The 12,311-nt window shown below is 49.1% G+C and overlaps 1 protein-coding gene across 1 annotated transcript in view; it reads right to left on the minus strand.

Annotated features, from left to right (window-relative positions):
- Nucleotides 1–12,311, minus strand: part of LOC140424765 (obscurin-like) — a 1,044,598-nt gene that overhangs the window by 688,225 nt on the left and 344,062 nt on the right. The window contains 1 exon segment of the mRNA XM_072508149.1: nucleotides 6,264–6,533. Within this exon segment, the coding sequence (XP_072364250.1) occupies nucleotides 6,264–6,533 (270 nt within the window).

The following is a 12,311-nucleotide window of genomic DNA, read 5'->3' on the forward strand; positions in this document are numbered from 1 at the left end:
GCTAAGGATCTGGGGCCAGTGGAGACGGCACCGGGGTGCAATGGAAGCATCGGTGTGGTCCCCGATCAGGGGTAACCACCGGTTTGTCCCGGGGAAGATGGACGGGGGGTTCCAGAGCTGGCATCGGGCGGGGATTGGAAGAATGGGGGACCTGTTCATCGACGGGACGTTTGCAAGCCTAGGGGCACTGGAGGAGAAGTTCGAATTACCCCCGGGAAATGCCTTTAGATATATGCAGGTGAGGGCTTTTGTGAGGCGACAGGTGAGGGAATTCCCATTGCTCCCGGCACAAGAAGTTCAAGATAGGGTGATCTCGGGTGTGTGGGTCGGGGAGGGCAAGGTGTCGGAAATAAACCAGGAGTTGAAAGAAGAGGGGGAAGCGCTGGTAGAAGAGTTGAAGGGTAAATGGGAGGAGGAGCTGGGGGAGGAGATTGAGGAAGGTCTGTGGGCTGATGCCCTAGGTAGGGTTAATTCCTCCTCCTCGTGTGCCAGGCTCAGCCTGATACAATTTAAGGTGGTCCACAGAGCGCACTTGACGGGGGCGAGGTTGAGTAGGTTCTTTGGGGTAGAGGACAGATGTGGAAGGTGCTCGGGGAGCCCGGCGAACCATGTCCATATGTTTTGGTCATGCCCGGCACTGGAGGGGTTCTGGAGAGGAGTGGCAGGAGCAATATCTCAGGTGGTGAAAGTCCGGGTCAAGCCAAGCTGGGGGCTAGCAATATTTGGAGTAGTGGACGAACCGGGGGTGCAGGAGGCGAAAGAGGCCGGCATTCTGGCTTTTGCGTCCCTGGTAGCCCGGCGAAGGATCTTGCTAATGTGGAAGGAGGCGAAGCCCCCCAGCCTGGTGGCCTGGATAAATGATATGGCTGGGTTCATAAAGTTGGAGAGGATTAAGTTCGCCTTGAGAGGGTCTGCGCAGGGGTTCTACAGGCGGTGGCAACCGTTCCTAGACTATCTCGCGGAGCGTTAGAGGAAGGTCAGTCAGCAGCAGCAGCAACCTTGGGGGGGTGGGGGGGGAGTGGAGGGGACATCCTGGGGGGGGGGGGGGGGAGGGGGAAGGGGGGACTGCCTGGGAGGGTGGATGAGCAAGAGATAACATGAAGGGTTGGGGAAACTGGCACGTACGGGTGAGGACCAGTGTACAAAGCTGTGTAAATATATCATTTTGCCATGTATATATCTTGCTCTGCGCGATTTCTCATTTTTTTTTTTGTTACGTGGGCGGTGGGGGGGGGGGGGCGGTTATTGTTTGTATGGGAGAAAAATTGTGTTAAAAAACTTTAATAAATATATATTTTTTAAAAAGGATCACAAGGAGCGTGTGTAGCCACCTGGGTTGGACAACTCCCGACGTAAAATGGAGAACAGCAAAGGCTGCAGGGAAATTCAGCCAACACAGGCAGAAACTAGCAGGTGCAAGTTTACTGTGTATTAAACTCTGCAAAAGCCCAGACAGCATCGATACAAGCAGCCATCTGCATAATAATGTAGCAGCCATCTACATACTAATGAGCGATCCCCAGGTACAATCGAAACATTTGGGATAAACAAAGCCAAGTCAGACTCCCCGGCGCGAGCAGGAGCCAACACAAAAGAGGTTAACGGACACCTCAAGACCGCCCATCGATCAGGGAACCGCTACATTATTGGAGAAATCGAACCAAGCAATTGGAACAAAGTCCAATCACTTGGAACCAGGTACAGGGTCCGCCCCGAAAGGCGGGAAGCCCCTGGGGACTATAAAGTTAAGCCCCCAAGTTCAAATTGTTCTTCTTGGCCGGGTCACTCAGCAACGCGAACCAATCCTTGACAGTGACCAGTGCAGCTGCCGCCGAAACCCAGTAAGTCTTAAATCAACGCTCGCTACGAGATAGGCGCTCCTAGTTACCAATCCGTACCAACTTCGAATCCCGCAGACTCAGAACCCGAACGAAAGGCCATTTGTTCCCCTGACCTGGTGGGCCAGTCTGAAGCTAAGTATAGGCCTGTTAGTTGTAGAAGTAGCTTAGAAATAGAATTTATGCATGAGTAGCGAATACTGTGTATAATAAATGTGCTTTGATTTGAATCTTACGAATTGGTGTATTGGGTTATTGATCATTACTTGAACTTGAACCTCATGGCGGTAACATAAAGCTACCTGGCGACTCGACAGCAAAGGTTATAAAACAGAGCCAATTGAACAAACCAAAAGTTAGCAACAATATTTACCAGAAGCTTTCGGAGGCGGAGGAAAAGGAGCTTAAGGGCAAGTGGGAGGACGAGCTAGGAGGAGAGATAGAGGCGGGGCTGTGGGCGGATGCCCTCAGCAGGGTTAGTACCTCCTCATCATGCGCCAGGTTTAACCTGGTATAATTTAAGGCAGTCCACCGGGCACACATGACAGCGGCTAAGATGAGTAAGTTCTTCGGGGTTGAGGATAGGTGTGCGAGGTGCGCGGGAAGCCCAGCAAATCATGTCCACATGTTTTGGGCATGCCCGAAGCTTCGAGGGTTTTGGCAGGATTTTGCTAAGACAATGTCCACGGTACTAAAAACACGGGTGGTGCCAAGTCCGGAGGTAGCGATCTTTGGAGTGTCGGAAGATCCGGGAGTTCAGGGGGCGGAAGTGGCCGACATCTTGGCCTTTACCTCCCTGGTAGCCCAGAGACGGATCTTGTTAATGTGGAGGGACTCGACAGTGTTGAGATCTGGGTTAGTGACATGGCTGGGTTTATCAGTCTCGAGAAAATAAAGGTCGCCTTAAGACAGTCAATGTTAGGGTTCACTCGGAGGTGGCAGCCATTCGTCGACTTTCTCGGGGAAAATTAAAATGTCAGCACATGTAGTATTCCCGGGGATGCGGATTGGTGTTGTATGGTTGAGGTGTGTGAAGATTGGACTGGGGGAGGAAATGTTTATTTTACCATGTTGATGTCATTGTTTCTGTTATAAAAACTTTCAAATACCTCGATAAAATATTATTTTTTTAAAAATCATTTTGCATGAAAATAAATATGCATAAACAGCATAATGATGCATTTCCAGGGGTGTCAAATGTGGCCCACCCCTGCCAGGATGATGTCACGCCAGCAGGAATCTCTACTGATGTCCGGCAGTTGAAATGAGCAAGCCGGGGCATGGGGGCCTGTCTAGGCCTCCGGTGGTCAGGAACATGGCAGGTTATCACTGCTAGGTTGGCACTGGCAGGGGGTGGGGCATTCAGTATGTGGGAATGCCGGCAATGGTGATTGGGGGAAGCACGGAAGCTGTGCACCGTTGGTGTGGAGGGAGAGGGCTTGTCGGCTCCATGAGGCCCACCTCCGTCAGAGTGACACCGCAAAACACATCCCTCTGCTTTTTTTTGACAAAGTGTCAGAAGATCTGGAGAGAAAACCTGACTGTTCCTCAGGAGACACTGCCATTTGGGGGGAAAATTCTGCCCATTAGAATCATAGAATACCTACAGTGCAGAAGAAGGCCATTCAACCGATTGATGCTGCACTGACCTTCCGAAAGAGCACCACAGCCAGGCCCACTCCCATCTCTTCATTACTATTACCCATGCAGGTCACTGGTATCTATGGCCATTTTAAATGATCTGGAATGGTCCGGGTGGCAAGCACCAGTTCGCTCATTAGGATGGCCCTCCACTTGGGAGTTATGGATCATCGTCTGTTTCCGCAACATATCCAACGGGCACCGTGGGCGAAATTCTCCCGAAACGGCGCGATGTCCGCCGACTGGCGCCCAAAACAGCGCCAATCAGACGGGCATCGCGCCGCCCCAAAGGTGCGGAATTCTCCGCATCTTTGGGGGCCGAGCCCCAACATTGAGGGGCTAGGCCGACGCCGGAGGAATTTCCGCCCCGCCAGCTGGCGGAAACGGCCTTTGGTGCCCCGCCAGCTGGCGCGGAAATGACATGTCGGGGCGGCGCATGCGCGGGAGCGTCAGCGGCCGCTGACAGTTTCCCGCGCAGTGGAGGGAGTCTCTTCCGCCTCCGCCATGGTGGAGACCGTGGCAGAGGCGGAAGGGAAAGAGTGCCCCCATGGCACAGGCCTGCCCGTGGATCGGTGGGTCCCGATCGCGGACTAGGCCACCGTGAGGGCACCCCCCGGAGCCAGATCGCCCCGCGCCCCCCCCAGGACCCCGGAGCCCGCCCGCGCCGCCTTGTCCCGCCGGTAAATAGGTGCTGTAATTTACGCCGGCGGGGCAGGCAATTTATCGGCGGGACTTCGGCCCATCCGGGCCGGAGAATCGAGCGGGGGGGCCCGCCAACCGGCGCACCGCGATTCCCGCCCCTGCCGAATCTCCGGTGCCGGAGACTTCGGCAACTGGCAGGGGCAGGATTCACGGCAGCCCCCGGCGATTCTCCGACCCGGCGGGGGGTCGGAGAATGACGCCCATGCATTCCAGTCTCTAACTGAGCCAGTCTGCGTGGTTTTAGTCGAGACAGATGTGGCTCTATTGGGATCAGAGTATATTATGTCTATATCATGATTAGTTAACGGAGTGTCCATGATATTTCCCTACAACTCCTTCTATACTCTTTTACTATCTTCATTATCTCGTCTCTCCGATCATCATTGGTTGATAAGGTTCTCCGCGAACCAGCGGGGCGAGCCACTCCGGCGCCGACAAGTGGCGTGAACCCCTCCGGCGTCGTGCCGCCCCGAAGGTGCGGAATCCTCCGCACCTTCTGGGACTAGGCTGGCGCCAGAGTGTTTGACGCCACGCCAGCCGGCGCGGAAGGGCTTGGCGCCACGCCAACCGGCACCGAAGGGCTTGCGCCGGCCGGCGCGAGTTGGCGCATGTGCGGGAGCGCTAGCGTGTGCTGGCGTCATCCCAGCACATGCACAGGGGGGTTCTTCTCCGCACCGGCCATGGCGGAGGGTGGCAGCGGCCGGTGCGGAAGGAAAGAGTCCCCCCATGCCACAGGCCCGCCCGTGGATCGGTGGGCCCCACTCGCAGGCTAGGCCACTGTGGGGGCACCCCCCAGTTCCAGATCCCCCCACGCCCCCCCCCCCCCCCCCCCCCCCCGAGGACTCTGCAGGCCTCCCGTGGAGACATGTCCCGCCGGTAAGGACCTGTTGTGATTTACGCCAGCGGGGCCCGCTGAAAATGGGCGGCCACTCGGGCCATCGCGGGCCGGAGAATCGGCGGGTGGGCCGCTGCCAGCGGCCGACGACCGGCGCAGTGTGATTCCCGCCCCCGCCAAAACCCTGGCCCTGGAGAATTCAGCAGCTGGCGGGGGCGGGATTCACGCCAGCCCCTGGCGATTCTCCGACCCGGCGGGGGAGTCGCAGAATCCCGCCCTACATCTCTGGTTTTAGAACTCCCTCTGATATCTGCAAACAGTGCCTTGTTTTCACTCTTCTTCAAAATCAAAGACATTGTGCTTCCATTTAATTCCTGACTGTCCAAATTAGAGAGGACCCCTTGAATAAGTTTCTTCCGCATTTCTATCTCTTTCTGCCTCTCGTATAATGCAGCCAGTCTTTTCTGATTGTCCAATGAATGTTTATCCAAAATTTGAGGATCTTCTGCAGCCAGAATACAAGCAATATTGTCAATGCTGATGGAAATATTTGGTTTATTTTTAACCAATACACACTCTTCAACCCCTCCAGCTTCACATTCTCTCTTTTCCTTCACATGATTATTTTTAGTGACAAGCACAGCTGACGGTTCAACATCGCAGAGTTGGTTGGCTATATATGCACCATTCTTTGTTTTACAGCTTTTACCTCATCAGAATCTTCATAATCACAGGCCTTATTCACATTTAATAATAAGGACTGAAACAATTTGTTCTTGGAGACATTTGATGCCCATTCTCATTTCCACATGCCTTACTGTTGGTAGGTACTATCGGTAGTACTTCCCTCGGACTCTCTGTAATCACGGGTGAAGCTACCACCTCCACGTCTGCCAAATCATTCCCCAAACGTAAGAGTCTGCTCCATCTTGTCTTGCTAGACCATTTCAGAGGACTGAGAGTCTGGCATCACACGTAGTCCAAATGCGATGTCCTTCCCTAAAGGACATTAGTGAACTCGATGGGCTTTTACAACAATCAACAATAGCTTCAGGGTTACAAATTACTGAGATTAGTTTTTAATTCCAGATTTATTAATTGAATTCAAATTCCACCAACTGCCATCACAAAATTTGAACCCATGTCCCCAGCGCATTAGCCTGGGCCACTGGATGACTATTCCAGTGACATTACCACTTCAGTGCTGTCTGCCCTGTGCAAAATTTAATTATTTAAATAGATCATACCTTTTACCATCAATGAGGCCTTCGAGCTGAGATTTCGTACATGGAAAATAACTTCTCCAGCATCAGCAAGAGTTGTCTCCTTAATGTTGAGGATGTATTTTCGGCCAATGTTAAATGCCTCAAATCGTTCATTGCCTTCCACTGACAACCCATTTACGGTCCAGTAATATTCATCGATGCTTTCATGAGAAAGTATGCATTCAAAAGATCCATTTTCTTCTTCTTTAATCTCTGTGCTCTTGAGTCGTTTTGTGATTCCAATGTTCAGATCTGCAACAAAGTATGTACTTAAAGCAAAACCAGACATAACTTGATTATTGGCTCTGATGTGCTTTGATCTTCAACAGTAATTTGCACCAATTCTAGTGATCTTACATGTCTGCAATGGGGAAAATTCTTATTCAAGTCATTGTAAGTACAGAATTATTCCTCAAAGAGTGTTGTCAAATAGATTTGGTAGCATCGTTTGAAAGTTCCCCATAAGCCATACACCATTCTGACTGCAAACTATATTGTTGTTTCTTCATTCTCACGCATGGATCAAAATCCTGGAACTCTCTTCCTGAAAGCAATGTGGGAGTACCTACACCACATCGACTACAGCGGTTCAAGAAAGCAGCTCACCACCATCTTATCAAGGGCAACTGGGGACGGTCAATAAATGCTGGCCTACCCAGCAACACCAACATGTCATGAACGAAAACATTTTTTTAAATGGTGTTCAAGTTTGTTCATCCACAAATGTTTTTTAGCACACAATGTTAACTGTGGTTCCATTGGCAACACTTACCTCTGAATTACACAGGTTCTGAGTTTAAGTTTCTCTCCAGGGCTTGAGTACTAAAATCAAGGCTGACACACTTGTGCAGTACTGAGGGAGCACCGCACTGTGAGAGGTGCTACCTTTCAGATGGGATATTAAACTGAGGCCATGTCTGCCTGTTTGGGTGGGTGCACAAGATCCCATGACAGTCTTTCATAGAAGAATAAGCAAATATGGGTGCACGGCGGCACAGTGGTTAGCACAGCTGCCTCACAGTGCCAGGGACCCGGGTTCAATTCCAGCCTTGGGTGACTGTCTGGGTGGAGTTTGCACTTTCTCCCGTGTCTGCGTGGGTTTCCTCCAGGTGCTCCGGTTTCCTCCCACAGTCCAAAGATGTGTAGGTTAGGTTGATTGGCTATGTTACATTGCCCCTCAGCATCCAGGAATGTGCAGGTTAGGTTAAGGGGTTATTGGGATAGGACAAGGAACTGGGTTTGGGTGGAGTGCTCTTTCAAAGAGTCAGTGCAGACTCGATGGGCTGAATAGCCTCCTGATGCACTGTAGGAATTCTATGAATAATTCCCTATTTTCTGGACTATATTTAAGCGATGAAACGTCTGTTGGTCCCAAATACCAATATTTAAATGCAAATTTTTCTTCCTTAAAACATCAGAAGAAAAAGAACTGAAGAAAATATGCATGGGGTGGTCAGGTGAGAAGAAGTTGCCCATTTTATGGGGCAGAAAGTTTTTGAAGGTTGTGCAACGTTGGAATTCTCTGCATCAGAAGGTGGTGGAGGCGGGGTCAAACAAAGAACAAACAAAAGTACAGCACTGGAACAGGCCCTTCGATCCTCCAAGCCTGTACCGACCATGCTGCCCATCTAACCTAAAACCTTTTACACTTCTGGGGCCTATCCCTCTATTCCCATGCTATTCATGTATTTGTCAAGACCCCCTGAAACATCACTATTGTACCTGCTTCCACAACCTGCTCCAGCAATGAGTTCCAGGCACCCAGTACCCGCTGTGCACAAAACGTCCCTCGCATATCTTCTCTAAACTTTGCCCCTTGCACCTTAAACCTATGTCCCAAAATAATTAACACTTTCACCCTAGGAAAAAGCTTCTGACCATAGACTCTGTCCATGCCCCTCATAATTTTGTAGACTTCTATCAGGTCGCCCCTCAACCTCCGGTGTTCCAGTGAGAAGAAAACAATTTTTTCCAAACTCTCTTCATAGCTAATGCCCTTCATACCAGGCAACATCCTGGTAAACCTCTTCTGTATCCTCTCCAAAACCTCCACATCCTTCTGGTAGAGTGGTGACCAGAATTGAACATTATATTCCAAGTGTGGCCTAACTAAGGTTCTATACAGCTGCAGCATGACCTGCCAATTTTTATACTCAATGTCCCGCGCAATGAAGGCAAGCATGCCGTCTGCCTTCTTGACTACCTTCTCCATCTGCGTTACCACTTTTAGTGACCTGTGGACCTGCACACCCAGATTCCTCTGCCTCTTAAGAGCTCTGCCATTTACTATATATTTCCCACCTGTATTAGACCTTCCAAAATGCATTACCTCACATTTATCCCATTAAACGCCATCTGCCATCTCACCACCCAAGTCTCTAACCGATCTATATCCTGCTGTATCCTCTGACAGTCCTCATCGCTATCCGCAATTCCACCAACCTTTGTGTCAGCCACAAACTTACTAATCAGACCAGTTAGAATTTCCTCCAAATCATTTTTATATACCACAAACAACAAATGTCCCAGAACTGATCCCTGCAGAACACCACTAGTCACAGCCCTCCATTTGGATAAGCACTCTCCACCGCTACCCCCTAACCTCCATGACTGAGCCAGTTCTGTATCCATCTTGCCAGCTCACCTCTGATCCCGTGTGACATCACCTTCTGTACTATTCTGCCTTGAGGGACCTTGTCAATGGCCTTATTGAAGTCCATGTAGACAACATCCACTGTCCTACTTTCATCAATATTTAATGTTTTTAAGGTAGGAGGTAGAGGTTCTTGTGATGCAAGGGAATCAAACATTATTGGGGGTAGACGGGAATGTGGGATTTAAAACATAAACAGATCAGCCATGATTTTAGCAAATGGTGGAATAGACATGAGGGGCCAAAAGGCCTACTTCTGCTCCTATTTTGCATGTTTGTAAAGTTCCACCTCAGAGAGCTGCCAAATCAGAGACCAGCATTGCTCCAATGATGACAGCGCCACTGGGAGAGGTAACCACTGTCAGTATTGCACTCAGGCAGCAAAGAGACAACCTGCACTGGATCTCATTGTAAGTGGTGGTGGTCTCACCGGGTGCAAAGACATGGAGAAGCAGATTGGGTTGCGGTTTGAGAAGTCATAGTGGGGAGTCTGAATCAAAACACCTTTAGGGTAGCTTAGGGTCATGTGGAACTGTTCAGGAAAGACACTGGCCACCAGGTTTGACAAAGAGTCACCCTGACTTGAAACGTTAGCTCCGTTTTCACTCCCCAAATGTTGTCAGACCAGCTGAGATTATCCAGCATTTTCTGTTTTTGATTCAAATTACAGCATCACCAGAAATTTGCCTTTATTATATTGCCAGGCTGGCCATTTGACTTTGGTCGCTTCCGCTGCTGATTAAAGCCTGGCTGTGGCTGGATGAGGCCCTTAACTGGACATTTATTGCCAACTTTAAAAGCTTCTGCATGACAGCACCCCATCTCTGGTAAAATTGTTGTGAGGCAGAGAGTGGGGATAAAGGAGTCTTTTTCAGGATGGCAGCCAGTGACTAGTGGTGTACCTCAGGGGTCTGTGCTGGGACCACAACTTCTCACAATATACATTAATGATCTGGAAGAAGGAACTGAAGGCACTGGTGCTAAGTTTGCAGATGATACAAAGATCTGTAGAGGGACAGGTAGTATTGAGGATGCAAGGGGGCTGCAGAAGGATTTGGACAAGCTAGGAGAGTGGGCAATGAAGTGGTAAATGAAATACAATGTGGAAAAGTGTGAGGTCATTCACTATGGAAGGAGGAACCTAGGCATAGACTATTTTCTAAATGGGGAAATGCTTAGGAAATCAGAAGCACAGAGGGACTTGGGAGTCCTTGTTCACGATTCTCTTAAGGTTAATGTGCAGGTTCAGTCGGCTGTTAAGAAGGCAAGTGCAATGTCAGCATTCATGTCAAAGGGCTAGAATACAAGGCCAGGGAGGTTCTTCTGAGGCTGTATAAGGCTCTGGTCAGACCCCATTTGGAGTATTGTGAGCAGTTGTGGGCCCCGTATCTAGGGAAGGACGTGCTGGCCTTGGAGAGGGTCCAGGGGAGGTTCATAAGAATGATCTCTGGAATGAAGAACTTGTCGTATGAGGAATGGTTGAGGACTCTGGGTCTGTACTCGTTGGAGTTTAGAAGGATGAGGGGGGATCTTATTGAAACTTACAGGATACTGCGAGACCTGGATAGAATGGGCGTGGAGAGGATGTTTCCACTTGTAGGAGAAACTAGAACCAGAGGCACCATCTCAGACTAAAGGGACGATCCTTTAAACAGAGGTGAGGAGGAATGTCTTCAGCTAGAGGATGGTGAATCTGTGGAACTCTTTGCCGCAGAAGGCTGTGGAGGCCAAATCACCGAGTGTCTTTAAGACAGAGAAAGATAGGTTCTTGATTAATACGGGGATCAGGAGTTATGGGGAGAAGGCAGGAGAATGGGGATGAGAAAATATCAGCCATGATTGAATGGCGGAGCAGACTCGATGGGCTGAGAGGCCTAATTCTGCTCCTATGTCTTATGGTCTTATGGAGAGTAGAAGCAGGTAGGTAGGTGGTAGGCATCCACCCATTGGGTTTTAAATGCGCACCAGGCATGCCCACCAGGCATGGAAAATACAGCCCAAAAGATGATACTTTCTGATAGGAAGAACAAATAGGGTAAAATGAATTAAAAGGCACATTCTAAAGAGGTTGCAAAAGCGAAGCGAGCTGGGAGGATATGTGCACAAATCATTCAGGGTGGCAGGACAGGCTGAGAAAGTTGTTTCATAAAGACATTGGAGAAAAAAGCCTTTTCCGAAGTAAAACACTGGCGAGATTCTTCACTTGGCAGACTGAGTTCTCCAGCCAGAGTAGAATCGCACCTGTCTGCGCTGGCGCTAGGAGCAGCGCCCAGGAGTGATTCACGCTCCCTTGCATACAAATCTATGCATGGCGGATACTTAAGGAATTCCGTTCAGAAACCCACCATCGGGCCGCCTGCTCTACCAAGGTCTGTATTACCAAACAACTATTTTCCATGTACCAGAACACCCAGATCCCTCTGTACTTTAGGGTTCTATAATTTCTCTCCATTTATAGAATATGCTTCTTTTCTATTCTTCCTGCCAAAGTGTAGCAGTTCACATTTCCCCACATTATACTCCATCTGCCAAATCTTTTCCCAATAACTTGACTCATTTATGTCCCTTTGCAGAATCCTTATATCCTCTTCACAACTTACTTTCCTACCTATTTTTATATTGTCAGCTGATTTTGCAATAATTAATCTGGTCCTTTCATCCAAGTTATTGCTATAAATAACAAATAGTTGAGGCTCCAGCACTGCTCCTTGTGGCACTCCACTTGTCACATCTTGCTAACCTGAAAAAGACCCATTTACTCCCCACTTCATGTTAGCTAACCAATTCTCTACCCATGCTGTTATCTTATCACCTACACCATGATCTCTTATTTTGCATAGTAATCTTTGATATGGCACTTTGTCATCGGCCTTCTGGAAATCTAAGTACAGCACATCTTCAGGTTCCCCTTTATTCACGTTGCTTGTTACTTCCTCGAAGAACTCCAATAAATTAGTCAAATATGTTTTCCCTTTCACACAAGCATGTCGAACTGTCCTACCATAACTTCCATGATAATAGGTTCCAGCAATTTCCCTACAACAATGTTAAGATGCCTGGTCTACTGTTTCCTGCTTTCTATCTCCTTCCTGCCTTGAACAGAGGAGTCACATTTGCTATTTTCCAATCTGCTGAGACCTTTCCAGAATCTAGGAGATTTTGGAAAATTAAATACAATGCATTTAGACAGAATATTTGGAGAGAACTGTTCCCTTTGGCCATTTTTATGCTGCTGGTGGTTAGGATCTGGAACAGACTTCCTGATAGGATGGCGGAGGCAAATTCAATTGTAGCAGTCAAAAGGGAATTGGATAAACACCTAAAGTTAACAGAAAATGAACAGGATTAAGCAGAAAAGGCGAGGTGATTTAACTAGC

This window comes from Scyliorhinus torazame, chromosome 6, assembly GCF_047496885.1.
Source record: "Scyliorhinus torazame isolate Kashiwa2021f chromosome 6, sScyTor2.1, whole genome shotgun sequence".
Lineage (NCBI taxonomy): Eukaryota > Metazoa > Chordata > Chondrichthyes > Carcharhiniformes > Scyliorhinidae > Scyliorhinus > Scyliorhinus torazame.